Source organism: Natrix helvetica (genome assembly GCF_964273705.1).
Source record: "Natrix helvetica genome assembly, chromosome: 2".
Taxonomy (NCBI): domain Eukaryota; kingdom Metazoa; phylum Chordata; class Lepidosauria; order Squamata; family Natricidae; genus Natrix; species Natrix helvetica.
In genome coordinates this window covers 110,581,992-110,604,302 of record NC_138552.1, presented here as the reverse complement: position 1 = coordinate 110,604,302, position 22,311 = coordinate 110,581,992, and the positions used below count along the sequence as shown (strand labels likewise).

At 40.4% G+C, this 22,311-nt stretch overlaps 1 protein-coding gene across 1 annotated transcript; it reads right to left on the bottom strand.

The window, feature by feature from the left end:
- Window positions 1-1,558: 1,558 nt before the first annotated feature.
- Window positions 1,559-20,525, bottom strand: C1S (complement C1s). Its single transcript, XM_081942122.1, has 12 exons — window positions 20,310-20,525; window positions 19,843-19,951; window positions 18,676-18,880; window positions 16,555-16,732; window positions 15,652-15,777; window positions 13,536-13,735; window positions 10,766-10,919; window positions 9,852-9,967; window positions 6,749-6,827; window positions 5,799-5,930; window positions 4,983-5,057; window positions 1,559-4,411 (listed from the first exon to the last, which is right to left on the bottom strand). The coding sequence occupies exons 2-12, from the start codon at window positions 19,860-19,862 to the stop codon at window positions 3,630-3,632; spliced, it is 2,067 nt and encodes a 688-aa protein (XP_081798248.1). The 5' UTR covers window positions 19,863-19,951; window positions 20,310-20,525; the 3' UTR covers window positions 1,559-3,629.
- Between the last annotated feature and the right edge of the window lie 1,786 nt (window positions 20,526-22,311).

The following is a 22,311-nucleotide window of genomic DNA, read 5'->3' as shown; positions in this document are numbered from 1 at the left end:
AATAATTCCTTTCCTTTAATTTTATTTTTTTAATCCAATCTGCAAATAAAGATACTGTGAAGCTTCTCGGGTAGCCTATAGGGGCCTAACGAGGCTGGCTTGCTGGCTGATTCTTTCTTTCTTTCCTTCCTTCCTTCCTTCCTTCCTTCCTTCCTTCCTTCCTTCCTTGTTTTGTTAAAAGAAAAATCCAGCTGGTTCAGTTCCAAGCTGAAAGAAAGACACTGGAAACAACATGGAGGCTGATTGGAAAGAAAGTTTATTAAGGAAGCAGAACCACCAATCACCACATGTGATTCTGATACAACTGACCAAATGGAGTTTAGAGTGGGTGGGTTTTATACTTTCTGGATTCCTATGGGGTCATGTAGGGGTCATGGATGGCTCTATAGGCAAAAGGGGAAATGCAAATCCTAGGTGTTTGTACTTAATTTGTCAAATTTTGGCTGGTTGCTTATCTGAGTTTCTGCCTGACCCAGTCTTTCTGAATGGATTAACAAATCTGCATTTCTAAAAGGTGGCCTCCTCAGTTTCTGTTTCGGGCAGGGAAACTGAGGCTGGTTTCTGCCTCCCTTCCTTAAGTGTTTTTTTTTTTTCAATTTCTCCTTTAGGGGAAATATTCTATTCTGCCTTTTTAATATTCCCCAAAATATTTCATTCTGGGGGGCGGGGCTTCCCACAGTTTTTTGTTTTAGCCCTCCTATGTTATTTTTTTAATAAACAACTCAAAACAGCAAACATATCTAATACTCTTTCTTCTTCCTATTTTCCTTACTACAACAACCCTGTAAGGTAAGTAGGGCTGAGAGAGAGTGACTGGCCAAATAGCACCCAGATGGTTTTCAAGACTGGAATTCACAGTCTCCCGGTTTCTACCCTAGATCAAACTGGACCAGCATGGCGCTGGTTTGGCTCCTTTCTCTAAGGCCGGTCTCAATCAGTGTGGATAGGGAGTCAGGTGTCCAGTCCATGGCTCCTCCTTTGCAGCATGCTGCACAGTTCAGTACTCTCCCTGTTCCTTTTCAACATCTACATGAAGTTACTGGGTGAAATTATCTGATATCATGGGATGCTGACGGTACTGGCTTGATATCTCAATTCCAGGTGACACAATTATGGCTCCTCTCGCAGGGCATACTATGGACCCCATTGACCAAAGAAGTTTGGGTGGTGAGGCCCAGGAGAAGAGCCTTTTCCCTCTGGAGCATCATGCCCCTTGAGATGAAGTCACCCCCTCCCCATCCTGTTGACCTGAAAAGGACCTGAAAAATTGGCTCTGCCAACTGATTAAGGGCTTTGATGGGGATGTCCATTCTGTAGGTGGCTTGTAGATTAGGAGAATTCCCCCACCCCACCCTGTTTATGTATTGGTCTTTTTTAATCCAGTTTGTTGTTAATATTAATGTTTTATCTTTTGATGTTCATTCATGTTTTATAAAGTTCTATGTGTTTTGTATTTTGAGGGGCACATGGTAAATCGCCCAGAGTGGCTTGAATGGGCAGCATATAAATTTAATTTATATACATTTATATAAATAAATAAACATAAACTAGACACAACTAGACAATTACCCACTTTTATTTAATGGAGATTTTCTTCCCTCTCAGGCAGGAATGACTCTCCATTAAAAATCAGCAACAACTTTATTTCAGATGACGCAGGTGCTTGAAGCTGTAGCTTGAGACAAGACTGCCTCTCTAGCAATGTACTGGTGTAGCTTGGCTTAGTACATTTCAAAGTTATTCAAAAAGGGAACATGGTTATGAAAAGCATTAGAAGAGCACAATTAAATATTCTGGACTAATAATCAGAAGGCCTTCCCAGTGCTATCTACCTTTCATGAATCCTTGTTCTGATCTTTAGATACTTGGCTAAATTTCATTTAAATGACTTTCGTTTTAGTCTAGTGCCTTTTTCTGTTTCTGTTCTTCCGTATTACATTACTGGTGCTGGATTGAAATTATATTTGTGGCCTGCAGGAAAGTGTGGCTCAGTGGCTTAATAGATAACCGGAGAAGGTCTGTACTCAGCCAGTTTGCGCCCTACCACCATGTGATGGACTCCTGTCACTGGCCTCAGTTCCTGCCCACCTAGCAGTTTGAAAGCCTGTAAATGCGACCACAGGTAGCCCTCGACTTACAACAGTTCACTTAGTGACCATTTGAAGGTACAATGGCACTGAAAAAGTGACTTATGACCATTTTTCACACTTATGACCATTGCAGCATCCCCATGGCCAGGTGATTTATGTTGGTATGCTTGACAATTGACTCACATTTATGACGATTATAGTGTCCCAGAGTCAATGCGTTTCCCTTTTCTGACCTTCTGACAAGCAAAGTCAATGGGGAAATCAGATTCGCTTAACAACCGTGTTACTAATTTAAAAACTGCAGCAATTCATTTAACACAAATGTGGCAAGAAAAGTCATAAAATGGGACAAAACTCGCTTAACAAATTTCTCACTTAGCAACCCAAATTTTGGGTTCAATTGCGGTCATAAGTTGAGGACTAGCTGTAGATACCAGTTTGGTGGGAAGGTAACAGTGTACCATGTCTTGCTGTACACTCTGAGCTGTGGCCTGACATCATGCTGACCACATGACTGCAGAAATGTCATTGGTCAATGCTGGCTCAATGGCCTAGAAAGGCAGATGGGCACCACTGCATAAAGTTGGTTAATGACTAGCAGTGTAAAATCCACAAGGACTCCTTTACCTTTGCTTTTCCAAGTATGAAAGACGATATTCCCATGGTTTGACACTGATATTACCTGTTGAGGCCCTGAAGCAACCTTTTATCATACAAGGAATGAAAACTACAAACAAAATATTCTTATCTTTATGAGTGTATATTGGTTTTTATGCAAGAAGGACACAAAGAGCTCCTTCGGGCAGAATCCAGGAGACTCTTCTTTTGCAAATGTTTCTCTTACACAAGCAATGCAAAGATGAAGGCTGACTGCCGCTCATTTCAATGAAAAAAAAAACCTTTGGGTAGATTATGTTCTAGAATTTTCTGCTGCCCACAGTGGCTATGCGCTCCCGGTCTATGATGTAGCTGGCAATTCGTTTCCCAATGGTCAAAACCCAGGGAGACTAAAAATGCAATATTCTTGCATGAATTAAAAGTAATTTGGTCTATAGCAGATTCCCCAAAAAGAAAACAAATGAAGCCTAATTACAGAAAGAGAAGACAAAGCAATTCAAAACTAGAAAAACGTAATATGTCTGCTACAGGGGTGGGTTTCGGCTTCTGCTACTGCCGGTTTGCTCAGGGTCATGCTTTGTGCGCATGCGCAGTAGTAAAAAAATGCTTCTGCGCATTCGCAGAAGCAAAAAACAAGATGGTGGCGGCTATGGCACCGCCAATAGAACCAGTTTGGGGGCGTGGCTGGCCAAGTTACTACCTACTCAGCAGAACCGGTCTGAACCAGTAGGAACCCACCTCTGGTCTGCTACTACTTTACTTATCCTGAAGAAAGAGGAAAAAGGAAATGTAAAGCGACTTGCAATAATATGGATCTTAGCTGCAAATTTATTTTTGTATGTTAGATTTATGGATTTGACGAAACCTCTTGAGAGTCAGTCAGTGCCTGGTAGACAGATAATGTAAAAGGAGAGGAAACATCTACTCTTCAGGTTCTCTATACTCCTTCATGACCTTTCTGATCCAACCCACGTAATTTGCCACTTTAGTGTAAAGACCATAAGTGCCACATTCTGGCCCCCATGAAACCAGTCCAGCAACATAATAGTGTGTGTCATTTTGGGGATCTTTGATAGCATATGCCCCACCACTGTCTCCCTGACAGCTGTCTTGCCGGCCATCCCCAGCACAAATCATATTTTCTGTGAAGTCATAACCTGTATCTCGTCTCACATTTCTGCATGTATCCATGTTCACCACAGGGATCCAAGCTGCCCTGAGTCTCATTGCTAATCTAGGAGGTGTTCGAACCATATCGGTCTTGCCCCAGCCAGATATGTAGCCCAATGTCCCTATCTGTGGATCATATTCTGAGGATGTGCCAGGTAGACAAATTGGGGAAATAGTGGGGCCCATTGTCAAAGGTTCTTTCAATCTTAAGAGAGCAATGTCATGATTAAAGTTTGTCCTGGTCCTTGATCCACTTTTGGCCCATTTAGGATGGATGATTGTATCCACTATCTTCAGTGGCTCAGTAGCACTCTTGGCCTTTTGACTCACATTGAACAACCCAGCATAGATAATTGGGTATGGAATACCGTCTAGCACATGAGCTGCCGTAAGTATCCATTGTTCTGAAATGAGGGCTCCACCACCTCGTGGCTCATCAAAGTAGATTTGCCAAGGGAAATTTCCTTCTTTAGCAAGCGTGCCTCCATAAATCCTCCCTATTTCTTCAATACTTCTACTGGGAATTCCACAAACTAAAGCAAAAACAGAAGAAACCATTTTTAGTCAGAGAGGAAGCAGAATAAATATCAGAAACAGATATATTCGATTAACATGGGAGAAAAAGGAAAAATGGTATAGGTACAACTCTATAGGCATAGCCCACTAAACCTACAATCCAGAGCATGATTCCTTGACCCACATAAAAAATACTAAGCCCAGGGACATCCAAGCAAGCTTCAGATTCTTCTTTGGTTCCTCTTTGGATTGTTCCTTATACTTCAATTGTTCTTTCCAATGTCCTAACAAGGATTCCCAAAATGATTCCTGTTTTAGAACTTCTGGTAGGGTTGGTATTAAAGAAAGGCTTAAATCTTCCAAAACAAATTAAACTAATAAAAATCAGAGCGTGGTAGATCATTACAATTTTATAAAACTTTAAAGTGGACAAAGTTTGCAAATTTTCTCTGGCAAAAGAAGTACCACAGAAAGCACTGTTATTTTGGAATTATAAGAGAAGCAACATTATTATTTTGTAATTGCAACTTAATATGAACTTCATTTTTAGAGAAAAGCACAGAGAATTATACAGTAGATAGACTGTACCTGGGTCACAGACTGGAAGCCCTGATCTCCCTTCTTCATCCACCCATATTCCATTGGATGAACACCGATATGTTTCTTTGGAAATAAAGCAATTGTTTATAAATACAATATTATCATTAATTCTGATTAAAAGACTATAATATATATCACAAACTCCAAGAAGCATTCAGCTACGACTTACTATCAACCCAACAAAGATGTGTTTTTAAAAAAGTAACAATTATAAAAAGAATCGATCAACTGATTTACCAAACATTTTGCTTTAAAAATTATTAAAGACAAAACAATTATTAATGAGTATGGCATTCTAACTGAACAAATGAAACTGGAATGTGATAAATAAGATATTGAGATAATATAAGAAGATAATGGAAACAACTGAAAGAATATACAGTTGAGATTTGAAAAATAAAAACAAAGGGTTCATGGGGAACAGAATAGCTGTGAGGGGCAGATAGAAAGTGAAGATCTGCTGTGTGGAGGCACAGAGAAAGAGGCACATAGCTTGCAGATGTTTCAGATTGCCGCCTCTGCCATGTTGTACACAACAGCCAAGGCTTCAGAAAGATCATAAAGACTGAACTATAAGGCGAGGAAGACTCATAAGATCATGATAATCTTGTCCCTTTGTATCACTATGCTTACTGTTCACAGTACTTTAATTTTTGGCAGGATACGTTTAATGGTTCCCAGCCTATTGAACCTTCCCACCCCAATCCTGTCTTCCTAAGGCTGGCAACTGTAAAATGAGCAAAATGGTGTTCTTAATTTCTGAATTGGAAGGTTTCAGTGGAGGAAAGGAAGGATGGGACATACCTTTGCCCTTCATGGTATAATAAGGTTTGTGGCATTCATAACGGATAGTGGTTTGATAATGTGTCTCCTCCGATCCTGACAGGTAAACGATATCGCCATGTTTAATGGGATCAGGCACACCACAGTCCACAGCTGCAAGGCAAATGAAAAACAGAGTGAGGCAGGATTAGATTAGTTCACCTTTCCATTTTCATTTTTCTTTATGTTGCATCCCTCCATCCATCCCATGTTGCATTATTTGTTAAGAGTAGCCCTCCTCAGGGAAAACTTCCATAGGTGAGTATTTCATGTCATATAAAGATTTCCAAACTATACTGGATTAAATGATGAAATCCTTGTCAACCTCCACAGCTTTTGACTATACAGCACCCATCACATACTCTGGGGTTGATCCAGCATGGTTATACAATGGAAGGCAGACAAAGCAGAATGGGACAACTCACTGCAGCCAACTCGCTGCGGCCACCTCGCCATCGCTAACTTTCCACAGCCAACTTACTGTGCGATAACTCACCTCGGGACAATTTAACAATTCAATTCAATTATTTAAAATAAAGAAAACATATTTAAATTTTTGGCATTCCCATTTTGTCCCTCCTTTTGCACCCATTCTTTAATGATTCTATTCCACCATTTGTTTGATATTGGTGTAACTTGTCCCGCAATGAGTTGACCCATGGCAAGTTCGCCATGGTCAGTTATCCCGTGATGAGTTGGCTGTGGCGAGTTGTTTGTGGCAAATTGTCATAGACCTGCTGACAGGTGTGAGGAAAATTATATATAACAGGATGATTCTTTAAAGTTTTGCTGAGCCCTGCAATTCATCTACTTTCACTGCTTTGGCAAGACATCTGTGTCTACTTCTCACATTTTATTCATTATCATATTGTATCATATCATTAACTTGAGACCATAAGAAAACACACCAGAGACCATTGTAGATCACTTACGAACACAGCTGTAATCTGAGTAGCTCCATTTGCCATTGCTTTGACAGCTCGAGTAGAAGGACCTTGTACTGCCTCGTGGCTGAAAGAAGGATTCCGAAATAGCAGAGTTTGTGAAAATGACAGAATTAGAAGAGATGGCAAAACTGACTTGTTTGGTTATAAAAAGGGAAATAAACACATTTATTAATGACTGGAAACCCATTATGGACTTTATGCTGAAAAAAGGGAAAAAAATGAATGTGGTTTATGGGTATGGTGATTAAAAAGAATAGATTATATCCTTAGAATTATGGATATAATGTGGGGAAATTGTAAATAGGCTAATGTAAGTAGAAATTTAGCTAAAACCCATTTTCTTTTCCCTTTTTTCCATTGATTGTATTATTATAATTACTGTAAATATATTACTGTTATAGTTATTAGCTTGTTAAGTACGTTAAGATTTGCTATCGGTTTTTCTTTGGCTTTGCTCTATTTGTAGTTGTTACCCTGATATGGCATTGTCTTTTCAATAAAGCATTTAAAAAAGATAGATTATAGACTATGGTAAGTTGTGGCCTTAAAAAGAGAAAGTAAAGTATAAATTTTAACTCTCTTAAGAAGACCAGAAATGTTTATTTTTTCTTCTCTCCTTTCCTGATTTCCTTTCCTTTTCTTCTTTCCCCTTTTTCCTTTCTGTTTTTTTCTATTTTTTCCCTGCTTTCCCCCCTCCACTTACACTGCACTTATTAGTTTATTTCCTTAATTTTATCTTTCAAAATTTTTACAACTGTTATGTCTCTGTGTGTGCACATGTGTGTGTTTCAAGCTGCCTGTGGTATCGGGTGGGGATGAGATGAACTCCTGTCCTGGAGACAGGGCAGAATAAAACAAGGTTGTCATGACATGTTTATCTTGTAGCTAGGTACAAGTGGGGAAAGGCCCTGGGACACTTCCAAAGGAATGAGGAAGAAACCTTTCTCCGCTTGCACCTAGCAATTCACACAGCACTTTCAAGGTGCACAAGGTTTAATTCATTTTGCCATCAGCAGTGCTGTCAAAAAAGGCCATAGGAATTGGGTCAATACCTACTACCCATTTCAGGCTGAGACAAACAAACTGCCTCCTCTGGAACCTGTGGAGTCTTCCATGGGGCCTTTCACTTTTGGGGAGCTGGAGAACCTGGTTCTTTCAATACAATACAATACAATACAATACAATACAATAGTAGAGTTGGAAGGGACCTTGGAGGTCTTCTAGTCCAACCCCCTGCCTAGGCAGGAAACCCTATACCGTTTCAGGCAAATGGCTATCCAACATCTTCTTAAAGACTTCCAGTGTTGGGGCATTCACAACTTCTGGAGGCAAGCTGTTCCACTGATTAATTGTTCTAACTGTCAGGAAATTTCTCCTCAGTTCTAAGTTGCTTCTTTCCTTGATTAGTTTCCACCCATTGCTTCTTGTTCTACCCTCAGGTGCCTTTCAAAATGGATACACTCCCATTACCCACCATTTCCCAGGAGGATATCTGGTGGGCTCCAGGAGAGTTAGAGTTGCCTTGTCAAGAGAGAGAGGGAGAGGCATACTACACAGACACACACACACACAGACACACACACGGATGAGCGCAGCATGAAGCTTACTTTCAACACAAAAACATCCACCATTTTGTATTTCATATTTCTAGACCAACCATCTCCCTCAAGGAACAGATTTCCCCCCAGCAATTCTCAATGCATTTAATCCACTGTAAAAACCCAGCCTGATAATCAGCAATCTAACAGTCTGGGCACAAACCTTTGTTGAAAGATGGCAAAGTTCACAAATCAAGGCATTTCTCAAAACCAGCCCCCCAACCCTGCCACAAGCAGAAACTGAGGAGGCCACCTTTTAGAAATGCAGATTTGGTAATCCATTCAGAAAGACTGGGTCAGGCAGAAACTCAGATAAGCAACAAACAAAAGTTTGACAAATTAAGTACAAACACCTAGGATTTGCATTTCCCCTTTTGCCTGCAGAGGCAGTTTAAGGGTCCCCAGTGGAGACAGCAGATTTTATCCTGATGAAGTTTTTGTCAGCAAAAGAGATGTATAGCACTTCTGAGAAAAGCCCTCAGGCATAAGCTCCATTCTTGTAGACAGTGGGGGGAACAAGGAGAAACCATGTTATAATAGAGTATTAAATAACGATGTTCTTTTTTGTACACTGTCCTAAGGCAAAAATGAATAAAGTTTTGTATGAAGCTTGTTTCACCATTCCTCATTCATAAAATATCATGATTAGGGTTACAGTTAGGATTTTTCCGTGTCCAAGTTTCCTATCATGTGTTCTATGTATTCTTAACACCGGTGTGGGGGGGATCCATTAAGAGGATGAAAGACTGAATAACTGAAGTGTGTCTTTTAACTAATGATGCCAGGAATCCTCATTTCCTTGAAACTTACTCATATGCTATATCTACCTTTGATCCTGTAGAAAACAGAGGGAGAGCATGTTGGGAGGGCAAGTTACAAATCACACAAATGGTTCCATTTATATTTCTAATGCAGAGATTCTAATGGAAGTGTGGCGTTTCTAGGATGATTTCATTGCATTCACAGCATCACTTTGGTGCCATCACAATTTGTTATAGACTCTTTCTTTCCTCTTTTACCTGTCACCTGAGTTTGCCCTGGTGAGTTTGCACTCAACAACAAGAGCATCCTGACAGGTGCTGGCTTCCTTCTATTTCTCAACTTTTGTCTAGAAAGGTGTAGTTCTGGCAACTTAAGCTGGGAGATTGCTGATGGTCCTCCTGTCTTGAAATGGCAGGCAAGACTTTCGTGTTCATGTGGCTGAGCCAGCCTTCCTGCAGTTGATCTTTAGCCTGTCCATCATTGCTTTCTGGTCTTAACTCATGGTTCAGAATGAAGAACCAACCCTTTTGCAGAACTGTGGGATCTCTCTTATTGTCATTCAGGGAAATAACATGGTGTTGGCTTCCCAGAAACGATGGTTGTGCCACATAACATGCAAACACATGGTTTGCTGTTTCTTCCTTGAATAAATCAAGAACCACTGTAGCACCAACAGGTTCCACAGGAACTTTATGGAGAGCCTTCAATCCAAAACACAAATTACTTACCATTACAATCTCATGGCCTTCTATGCAAGTCACCCTCACAGAATCCTTAAAGGCATAAGAGTCTCTTAGGGGATGCTGAACTGATCTCGGAATAACAGTCTGTGGGCAGGGCATTGCTTTAAAAAGGGAAAAAGGTATCAGAAATCAATCACCTTATGCTATACAAACATATACAAGCACACACACCTGTCCCCTTTTCTATCATTAACAGTCAGAATCAGCACCAGTAAAAGTATTGAGTTTGGCCAGTACTTCACCCTTTCTTCAATGAGACCAAGTGTGCTTTCTTGTCCTAGCATTTATGAATAAGGAGAAAGAGAATGGTGCAATCTACCAGAATTGCAAAGCTTTCTGCTAAAAACTTCTTGCCTTCCAAACTGATCTTGAAAACAGGCTCTCTCTATATATATATAACATGGATAGCTATTCTTTTTTTATTGAGATGATTTTGTTTTATATTTCCTAACTTAATGCAAAATGGGGAAGGAACCGATAATGTAGTAGTAATGACATATTACTACTCCGCATAGTCCAGTTTTGATGGAAATTCCAAAGCATTGCACAATAAACATCCTAGATACAATACTGCATTTTGCTTCTGCTCCTGGTTTTAATGGAGCTGAGTTGGGGTTAACTACTCCAAACCAGCCACCAACTCAAAAGTTTGTCAAAGAAAGCTCCTAGCCCCCACAATCTACCCATTCACAATTTGTCCAGGACAATATGTAATTAACTCAAGAAGAATTCTTATAGACAACATTCTTTCTGCTGATAGTAACTCATTTACCATTCTGCAAATATCATCCTTTTTTGTTTGCTCCTTGGAAACAAACACTTGTTCTGTTATAACAATCCAATCCCCTACTTCAGCACTTGAATTCTCCCCATTGTTTCCTCAGAAGAGATCTACTCACGGTCCCCAAAGTAGCGGATTTTCCAGCCTTTCATTTGTACAACTTGATCTGTTTTGAAGAAAATGTCCACAATGTTGCTCTTAGTGTTAATTTTAGGAGGTCCAGGAAATGTACTGCCACAATAAGGACCAAAATTCTGATCCCCTGCCGAAAGCTACAGAACAGCCAGTGGGAATATTGGGGAAAGGTTCAAAAAAAAAAAGAAAGAAAGAAAAATAAGCATTGTAACAAAGGTAGTCCCCCAACTTACAACAGTTTTGAGTGACCCTTCAAAGTTATAACAGCATTGAAAAAAGTGACTTATGACTGTTTTTCACACTTACGACCACTGTAGCAGCCCCATGGTCACGGGATCAAAATTCGGACGCTTGGCAACTGACTCATATTTATGATGATTGCAATGTCGCTGGGTCATGTGATCACCTTTGCAACCTTCTGACATGCACAGTCAAAGGGGAAGCCAGACTCACTTAATAGCCATTAGTGTTACTAATTTAGAAACTGCAGTGATTCACTTAGCAACTGTGAGAGAAAAGGTCGTAAAATGGGGCAAAATGTATTTAAGAACTGTCCTGCTTAGCAACAGAAATGTTGGGCTCAGTTGTGGTTATACATTGAGGACTACCTGTAGTCGAAAGAGTGAGGCAGACATTCAAGATGTAAAATAAGCGTAAGGGCTGTCGGCTGAAGAATTAAAGATACAGCTAAGGGCTCATTCAATATTAATGTACTGAGCAGCAAAACCCAAATAGAAGCAGGTTATTGATGTTATTAAATACGTTTAATGACATATAATGTAAGAATGTGCTAAGCATTTGTCAGTCCTCCCAGAGACTGAAAGAACACAGAATACTCTTCCTACTCAGTAACTGGATATGAAATATTGACTGGTCTGGATTTAGTCCTAAAAAGAAGATTGCTATTTCAATTAGAAATGCCATGGAAGAGTATTAAGTATCAGACGTCAATATTCCACTCACTTTGTTCTCCTAAAATGTCTTTAAATATTTGGTAGAGAAGAATGTCAATGGGTTTGCTTCATTCCCTTAATGAAGCAACTGCTTTCTCTGGCCCAGTCTATTATTACTATCCTGAACTTTTATTGATTTTTTTTAATTCAAATAAAAAGGGACACCAAAGAACAATTTTTGTTCTTTGGTTTCTTTTCCCTGATTATTTAAGTATTAGCACAGAATGCAAGAAACATAGATCTTGATATAAAAACAGAATTTAATCACTTCTTACTGAATAACTAGATATGAAATGCTGCTTAGATCTTTGTTTCCTTTTTTTCCTGAAAGGCTTGAAAACTACATTTTTTTCCTGGAGTTTTTAAGCTGAGCATTAGTCAAAATGGTCTGAAATATCTATAAGAGAGCTAGATGTGTGTTCAGAGCAGTGGTGGGTTTCAAAGTTTTTTAGAACCTCATCTGTAGGTGTGGCCTGCTTTGTGGGAGTGGCTTGCTGGCCATGTGACTGGGTGGTAGTGGCTTGCCAGCCATATGGCTGGGTGGGTGTGGCCAACTTGTAAAATGTGGTGAAACTCACTTAACAACGCTCTTGCTTAGCAACCAAAACGTTGGCTCAGAAATTCTAGCATTTGAAGCATGCAAGTCTTAAAGCTGTCAAGTTACAAGATCCTTGCACCCCTAACCCTTTAGAAAACAAACCCCAGGGGTGTTCAAACTTGACAGCTTTAAGACTTGTGGACTTCAACTCCCAGAATTTCTCCTCTCGCTCTTCATCTTGATGATGTGCGGACAGGTGGGGGGGAAGGAGCTGGAACCGGTTCTAAACGGCACTGTAGATTTGTGAAACCTCTTCTATAGAAGAGGTTAGAACTGGCAGGAACCCACCCCTGGTTTAGAGTCCCAGACACAATCTTTACTATGTATTTTATGTATGAAATATCACGCTGGTGATATTGTGTCAAAACACAATTACCACTCAGTTAGGCACATGAAGAAACAGTGAAACCCATAATAGCCAATGTGTTTACTGGATATGACAGTAATCCAGTAATCCTTTGGTGGTAAACTAAGAAGTGATAGAAAGATTTTGTATGTTAGGATACCTATAGCACTACAATACAATATTTAAGTCTGTACTCATTTGCAGGAACCAGGTTTTAAGAATAAATAGCCATTGTTTGAGCATGGAAATATCTTGACTCCTTTTTATTTGATTTCTGCAAAAACCCATTATTCACTGAGTGTGGAAAAGAGAAATCTGAGAAACCTTGCTGGAATTAACTATACATGTAGTTGTGATTCTCTCTTTGCTATTAATTCTTAGAGTTGTTATTTGATTTCACTGTAATCTATCTGCTCTTGAATTGAGACCCAGAGATTATCTTTTAGCATCCTAAATGAAAATTTTATCTATTTATAGAAGATCACTAAAACATCTGGAAGAAGAAGAATGAACAGGAGGAGAAAGGGAATTTCTAAGGCAACAGAAGCAAATCTTTCCAACAAGGTCAAGAGTATACAAGTGTCCTTCTGTTGCATATGTTGAAGTTCAGTCCATTTATGTAGACCTCCTTTCCCCCTTCTAATTTTATTTAGCAGCAGAGCAAAGTTGAACAAACTGCTGGAAAAGCAAATTCGCCATGTTCCTGCTCAGATATTCTACACTGCTACAATTCATACATTCCAGGACTTCAATGGATTGTAAAAGTCAAGTCAGCCCCTCATTTTCATAAGGAACAAAGTTAGGATACAGTCTAAACAGGAAAAGTTCATAATCAAGAGCCATCACAATCACTTACTCTCAAGGCATCTGGGCAAGTTCCTTCTGAGTCACTTGGCTCAACTTCAAAGTCGTTGTTCCCAATGCTCAGGATCACCTGGTATCCTGGTTCCAGGATGACACGGTAATCACAGTGAGAGTTCTCAGGATATGGCCTGGGATAGTTGGGGCTGGTAATCTCCCCAGTTAGCTCGGTAAATACATTCCCACTGCAGTTCACTAGAATTTAGAAGAAAAGCAATGGCATAAAGAATAGAAATAATGTTGATGAAAGTCTGTGGTTACTATTTGGTTCGCCTTATGATTTAAAAGTAGGCAAAGTGAATTGGCAACAGCAGTGCTTTGGGTGATATGAAAGGGATATAGTTATATTTTTTACCAATCCATCACATATTTCATTTGAAGTTTCTGCATTTAAATCTCTTGGGCTTCTCCTTCTCAAAGTATTGTCTTAGGAGAAGAGGATATAGTTTATCAGAAGAACATATTCTCTGATATTAACTTCCTAGGTTAACTCCATACATTTTCTCTAAGTTCCCATCTCAATCATTTCTGAAGGAGGTTCATAAGAGAATGACCCATATTAGTTCAGATTTCCCCCCCTTAAAAATTAACTCTTGTCTAAGTTTTAAAGAAAACTTGCTCTGAAAATACTATATAAAAGCCTTAATATAAGGCTAGATATCCATACACAATTTCTAAATGGGAAATCTCTGAGAAGTTCAGATCAACCACGGGGGCCAGGCACCTACCCTAATCAACATGTGGACCCACACATGCATCAGGGCATACTCTACATTTGGTATTCTAAGAAAACATTGTGGCGTGAGAATGAAGACCTTATGAGCTTTAAGCTGAATATTGGTAGGAAGGTTTTGCAGAGTCAGAGGACCAATTAAAAGGTCTATCTCAGATATTTCATGGACTCAAGTTTGTTTCCTGAATTTTCCTGCTCCTTCTGTTAGTGACAATTGAATAGGAAGCAATGAACTGTGGACACTCTTGGTCCCACATGACTGTTCAGTTCTCTTCTTTAATGGAGAACAAAACTGATGAAGCAGAAGGAAAGCGAGCCCATAATTCAATGTCAGATGAGCAGCTGAATAAATGTTTTAAATAAATAAATTTGAGTACAAATGAATGAAAATTCAGGAAGCTGAGATCACTGTGAAACTGTTGCAGCACATTTTGTAAATAAAGTTACTTGGTTTTACCTCAGTTTGGACTTCAGTGTAAGGATGTAAACTTGCATATTCTTGATTTTTAAAACCAAGGCAGCTATCTATCAAATGTGACAACCCATCTATTCCTATATTAAAGTGTTGGGAAATTAGAATCAGCAAAAGAGGCCCTCTTCAACTTTCTATAGTCTGTCAGGTTCCTAAGAGAAAGCCTCTGATGTTGGTTTCATACTAAAACATTCGTTTGGGAGTTGTGGTTAATTCTATACTTTCTATTTTTAGGAAATTCTTCTATGTAGTCAACTGTTTTCATTTTAAATTAACAATAATTTAATGAAGTGTTCAGATTTTACTTCTTTGTGTTTTTATTTACTGTTAGCTTTCCCCTTGAATGCTCTGGACAGAAAGGCAGATACAAATCAAATCTATTTCTAATCATGATGATAACAAATGTGCATCAAGATGTCAACAACACAAGCCTTATCCTTTTGCACTCACACAGTGGTTTTGGTTACAGAGAGGGAACAGTTATTTGAGGGACCACCTGCCTGCCCAATTTGATCATGCAGGGTTGGCACACTCTGGGTACCTTTGATTAAACAATGTCATCTATTGGGAACCCAGGAGCATGCCTTCTCTGCAGCAGCACATGCCATCTGGAAGGAGGTCCCCACAGAGAGCCAGATGGCTCCCACTTAGCTGTTGTTTAGAAGAGCTGTGAAGCCCTGGCCCTTGGCAAAGGGGAGAGAAACTTCCCTCGCTTCATTCCCTCTAGTCTGTCATGTTTGCCATTGTTTTATTGACTTTTATTGTAATTTCTTTGTTTGATTGTTGTGAACTGCCATAATCATTGGGAGTTGAGCAGCATACAAGTGTTACCACTATTAACATCACAATGAACGTTTTGTCACTGATTCCATGCAGGTGTATAATCTATAAGTCAATGAATGATACCTCCACATGTCTTCTTATCTTCATGCAAGAAATACTCAGGAGGACAAGAGCAATAGTAGCCACCAATATAGTTATTGCAATAATGACTACAGGCCTCATCCACAAAATCTGTGCACTCATTCACATCTGTAAGAAAGGAAAAGTGATGTAGAAAAATCCTCAATGGAATAGGGGCAAAGATGACAGAAACAATAATTCACCACACCAAGATTTTACCCCCCTGGCTTTGTCTCCTAGGGAATCCCAGTAATTTCTTTCCTAAATCCTGAGCCCTCCTTTATAGGAAATAGAGCAGAGGTGGTATTGAGCCAGTTCTGACAGGTTCTGGAGAACCGGTAATGGAAATTTCGAGTACTTCAGAGAACCGGCAAATAGCCTGCCCCTGCCCCCATTGTCTCCCAGCCTCCCAGCTGATCTTCTTTTGTTGCCATGAACAGGAGAACAGAGCTGGAAAGCAGGTTAGTGGGGTGGGGAGGGAATGGGGTTTTTGCAGTATCCTTCCCCCAGGAAGGTTAAGACTGAGCTCTTGGATGGGGCAGAGAGGTTCACTTCTTCTTTCAGAGGAATCAGAAATGGTTCCATTTTTTTTAAAAAAAAATGTTTTTGGTAACTCTCCTCAAGGCACACACCTTTATCTGCTCATATGAGGCAGCTAATGTAGAAGAAGGTGTGACAGAACCTGAGGATGGAGTCAAAATAGGAATCAACCTAGAGTCTCTACGTAGTCACAAACAGACTAAGCCCACCCCTTCTTGAATTCTGTTATCCTTATTGAATCAAATCAAGATCATGCTAACAGTGGTTGAGTAAATTCTTGTGCAAAGGCATGATTAGTAATAAATCAGTTCAATTGGAACATCATGTATGGTCCTGATCTTTTGCCCCTGACAGCTAAGGACTTACCGATTGCAGTGTAATAGGCAGCAAATCCAGTATATCTTTCTTCATTGGAAAAGTCAGACTGAAATAGGATAGTCAAACTATTGTAGGGCACATGGAGTTCTTCCAGGATAGGAGAGCCCCGTGCACGCTTCATTTTTCGCCCACAGAACTGACCCTCCACCTGTTCACCAGACAGGACCTGGAAGGATCAGATGAACAAGAACAAAGACTTATGTTTAACTATATTTTTATCCAAAACACTGTAAACCCTCCTTGAGACCAGAGAATATCCTTCCTTCATATTTCTGTGCCAGCCCTTCAAGGTAAGCCAAGTCAGGAAAGATTGACTGGAAATTGACTAACAGAACCTTGAAACCCACCTTGTGTTTTCTTTCCCCTCTGTCTTATACCCAACAGAGTCAAGATGGAGTCATTTTAGGATTCCTCTCCCCCTTCTGGGCTTCAAACATGGTTTTCTACAGTAATGCAGTGGCAGATACTGACCAAGGTCATCTTTGGGTTTCATGACAGCAGCCCTTTGCAACAATTCCTCAATGCTCTTTTGCCAGAATGCAACAAGTGTTGCCCATGAACTCCCCTTTTGTGGCTCTCAGAGCAGTAGAGTCTACAAGGTTGCATCTTATTTTTTTGTATGCTGGGATGCTCTGAGGAGGCTTAAGGTAAAATTTGCCCTTTTGCATCTCATTTACCATGATTTCAAAATGGCCCCTTAATGCCAAACCTATTTTGTCATCTAAATGACATCAATATCACCCAGCAACATTTGCCCTTCTTTCCCTTTTTGTTCATGTCACCCAAAGTTTAATTTTCTCAGAAACTCAGCTGCTTTTCTAGAATCACTGAAGTAAAGGCCTCTAATACACAGCGTCATCCAAATGATGAAGTGGGCATAGAGACATCACAACGCAAGCTCCATCCATTCTTACTTGCATCAAGACATTGCGAGTGTAAGTTCATAAGGGGTAGAATTTGGGTTGCAACATTACAACACACGATTCATCATTTGCTTCCACTTGCCCATGCTTCCAGGTAATGATCCAAAGGTCCAGGCATTTCTGAAGCTACTCCCTTCCTGAAAGCTGGGACAGCTTGTCCAAGACTTTGTTCATGCTTTCAGTTTATCATTCAATTATCTTTTCCCTCTATTCCTTCAGAATACAGATGTGCGCTGTCCTGGGCCAGCAGCATTGTGATAATAGCTGTAGTGGATGGCTTCTAAACATGGCATTTATTTTAAATATTCTTGCCATTTAAAGATAGCAGCAGACACTAAGATCTTAATTTACTACCCACGCACCCCCATCTTCATACATTGTAGGGAAATTAAGATGGCTGTCAGGGACTCCTCCCCTAAGAATTCGTGTCTCCTGCTGCTGCTGCTGTCACTAAATACAATATTTTATTTTTAAAAAGAGTGTTGGCTGGTCCACAGGGAAAAAGTACTATAGGCTTTTAAAAATAAAATAAAAACCAATCAGGAACATGAACAGGGACAAGAGGGATGACAAGCAGGCACCCTCTGGCAAGATTCCTTGAGGGAAGTAGCCATCTTTGCTAGGAGGGGGGTGCGGAAGGCTTTTGGAGCTGTGAAAAGGCAGGATCTGTGTCCAGATGCCATAAGACTGGAATGAAGAACAAAAAGCTAACAGTAGACTGTGACAAATGAGACGCTTGGAGGCTCCCATGTCTGGAACTTGGGGTAAATGTCCTGTCCTCAGAATATTGTGAATCAGGTAAACTCACTAGCTTGGAAATGTTCTACCCATTTGGGGTTGTGTGCTAGTTATGAACACAGCCAGAGAACAATCTAACACAGGAATTCATGTCCTAGAAACTTTCTATTTGAGGTTACCATAATGGACTTAACTGAAATCTACTATACAGAAACAGGCAAAGTAGTTAATTCATTCATTAGTGGTAGCACAGGTGTGATCTTAGCGTGGAAACAATATTCAACTCTCTTCAACAATCCATATCCTTAACTTTTACACATCACCAGAAAAGTTTAATATCTTGCTTGAAATAGTTTCCTAGCTGGGTGTTTCAGTACACAGCCTGGCAAACGTCAGCCTACACACATCTCCATTCTCAAATTTCCAACAGACAAATATGCCCCTGTACCTTCACAAAGTCATATTCACAGTTTTGAGATGGCTCGATATCCAGGTGGGTGAAGTAGAGATGAATGCCATAACCAGGAGGAACCTCTATTTTCCAGGATTCCAGAGCATCATTGGGATATGCTTGAGGATAATTTGGAGACAGAATTTCTCCATGCATGGATGTTGCCTCAGTGTAGGACAGGAAGAGGAAGGAAATGAAGCTCCTAAAAGAGAAAAGATCAATATTGGGCAGGGCAGTCAAACTCACACTCCGCCCCTGGACCAGGGGTGAAATCCAGCAGATTCTGACAGGTTCTGGAGAACCGGTAGGGGAAATTTGGAGTAGTTTGGAGAACTGGCAAATGCCACCTCTGGCTGTCCCCAGGGTGGGAATGGGGATTTTGCAGCATCTTTTCCCTGCCACGTCCAGCAAACTACCCCCACCAAGCCACACCATGCCCACTAAGCTACGCCCACAAAACTGGTAGTAAAGAAAATTGAATTTCACCACTGCCCTGGAAAAAAATGTATTTGGATGATCTTCCAGCTTGGACATCCTGGTTTTGCCCAGAGGTCCATGGCTAATAATATACCATTGCTTAAGCCATAGTTAGTTTGGCTCTAATGCATGGGTGGTGGGACACAAATATGTGCAATCTGAATGTCCTTGCAACCTCTGCGAGATCATGTTGATGGAAAAGAAAAGAAACAAATGTCCTTGCGCACTCCTTTTCAGTGCAAAAACCAAAGAAAGATAATGAGGAGGAATATGCTGCTTGTCTTGAACAGAAGTGATTCCACAAGTGGCTCGCTCAGAACGCCATGGGGAATGCACATAGTGTGAAGACTTTAGCTTTCCATCCCATACACTGTAGGCTGAAACAATCACAGCAACTTGATTCAGAGCCTCCAAAGGACAGTGGAGTTTTTCCTGGCCCTTACTATTGACCCAGATGAGATACTGCTGCCAGGAAAGTCACTCTGCTAAGTGAGGATGTGCAGCAGAGGTCCTAGACACGATACGGGAGCAGCTGGGAGCCCTGGCAAGATGCAGTTATTCAATTGGATTGTGGGTCATCTTTGACCACCCTGACTTTCATCTGGAAGTGGCCTTCCAGCAAAGAAAGTAACTAACCAGAGTCCCAAGTTATTTGTTCAACAACCCTCTGTTCATTCAGTAACTTACCATATCTGTAAGAGCACCATCTTTATTCCTCCCACAAAGCCACAGGATCATGAGATTTAGGAGAACCAAGCACCCTGCTCAGTGGGACGTTTCCTCCCCTGAAGTGTGCCTGGTGGAGGAACAGAATAATCAAGTGAAAATCCCACCCCCAAAGAATGGAACTAGCATGAATTCATTGTCTGTAATTTCTCACCGGCAACTAGCAAGTAAAACCATGTCCTAAAGGTATGTTGAATTTTATAAGGTGCACAATGTGACCGGAGACTCCTCAGAGCCAAAAGGTTTGGAGCTCAACTTGACATTAAAGCTACTTCTAACTTTCTTTTTAAAAAAGTATCACACCGGCTTCAAAAAGCAGGGATCTCTCGGAAGAAGCATCACCTCTTAGGAAACTAGAGCAGAAAACTTAATCCCAAAATAGATACTCGGCATACCTATTTCTGAAAAGGAAATTGAGAGTGATTTACCTTTAACTCCTTGTCTCTGCAGCTGGACCTCTCTTTCTGTTTGCCTTTTCTGCCTCTCTCCTCTACCAGCACTGAACAACATTTCTGTTCAGAAACAATGGAACTTCGGTAAGGAACACTGTCTCCCTCTGCTGTTTAAAAATTTTATCTTTCATTTCTCGCAGCCCTAAACAATTCAGCCAATGAAAACCATATTAAAATAATTCAGTTGCACAAGTCTTATTTTTGCTAGCCTTAGATCAACCAAAGAGGGATGGTTGATTTTTTTTTTCCAAAGAAGTCAGGTGACTTCTGCGAAGCAAATGAGGGGAATTCCAAATTCCACTTTGAAAACAAATTTACAGAATTGCGCAATTAGAGCAGCCAATTGCTTTTACAAGCTTAAATAATTGACTTTGTCATTTAGTGACCTTTAGCTTAAGCTTATTAAACACACACACACACGTTATCATATATCAGCTTCAAAACAAGTAAATGAAACAGAAATCCAAGATAGCCATAAAGAATGCCACAGAAAGAAGGTCAATTAATGCAAATGTTTGCAGCAGATTTATTCAAGTTTTATGGAGGATGCATACCAACAGCAATGCAGTGAATGAATTATTATTAGCATGGGGATGATTCAGTCTTCAGGGGAGACTGCACGATTAGCTGTATATATAAGATCTTGGCAACCTTTTCAAGTCTAAGGTCCACAAGCAGTACTAAACTAAGAGCTGGGAATTTCCCAGATTCCCCCCCCCCCCCACTCCTCCTCCAGATTCCAGACTGGGGAACAGTGCTTCCTATAAAGTCTATGTGAGATTGTTAACAGACTGCCAAAGAGTGATGGACTGCTGGAGGACGGCATGCTTTCCCTAAAGAGATCATGCTTCCAAGATACCTACTGCTCAGCTGTGTCACTGGCTGTTATGAGAGGGTGCTACTATATTGAGGAAAGCATTGGTCAATGACCTGACCATCTGTCAATCAACATTGCCTCTTGACTGGCGACTATGAATATGGAATTTATTCTTGAGTTGAACATTCTTGAGCTGAAGCACTTCCTACATGTCCTTGAATTGATCCCAAACCAAATGAAATTTGTGTCCCCCAATGCTGATTCCTATCTTGTTTCTCTTAACTCTCTTTCAAATCACTGCAGCCCCATGGTTTCCTTCCAAGGCAATGGCCTACAAAGACCAATGGATTTTTTCACACCTTGAAACAGGGTAAGCCTGTCAGGATAAGGGAGGAAACAGTACTTTGATCCTGGTTACAATAGTTCTACCTAAGTAACAGTGGTGTTTTCTGAAGTGCTTCTCAGGTCATTCTTGCACTCCTTATGTGTATGGACTTAGCATTCTTTAGAAAGAACGCTAGACCTATATTAAATCAATCTTTATTATTCTCAGAGACTAGCCTACTGTTAGTTCTTTATTTAAAAACTAGGATTGGGAAAAACAGGTGGACTTTGCCAGCTGTATGTTGATGCGTCTGTCATCAATGAATGCATTGCAGAATTTCTTCAGCTTTAGCCTTCATGTGACTATACTCTTTTTACTGTTTGAGATGCTGGCCACCACTACTCTCTGCCACCACTGTCATTTTCTTGCAGTGCTTATTCATTATCAATCTCCTTCCTATTCTCCCCTGTTCACTGGTGATGGGCAGGGGGAGATGGTCTGCCCCTTTGGGACATGGGTTTAGCACTCTTTCGGAAAGGTGATGGATCTGTGTTCAGAAGTACTGTAGCTCAACTGAGAGATAACAAGTGTAGACCATCTCTGTGACTGGAGGCTTTCACTCAGACAAGTAGAGGGCTAAATCAGCCATTCTAAGCAATCATCTAACCTCATTCATATCTGTGTTAAGGCGATGGCAGGGGGTGGGGTCCCCTTGCCTAGGGGATGTAACTGTTAATGGTTGTGATGATTTTTATTTAGCTGCTGTATTTTATGTTTTTAACTGCTGTTTGTTGCTCAGAGACAAGCCTGAGATGGGTATCCCCCCCACACCTACA

Bases quoted from the DNA above. Each gene is read 5' to 3' on its own strand.
- C1S (XM_081942122.1), bottom strand. From the start codon at position 19,862: ATGGTGCTCTTACAGATATG. The intron at 16,733-18,675 runs GTACAGGGGCAT...TGATCCTTCCAG, and splicing joins GTGAATATGACTTTGTGAAG to GTCCTGTCTGGTGAACAGGT. The intron at 4,412-4,982 runs GTACAGTCTATC...TTTTTGCTTTAG, and splicing joins GCTTCCAGTCTGTGACCCAG to TTTGTGGAATTCCCAGTAGA.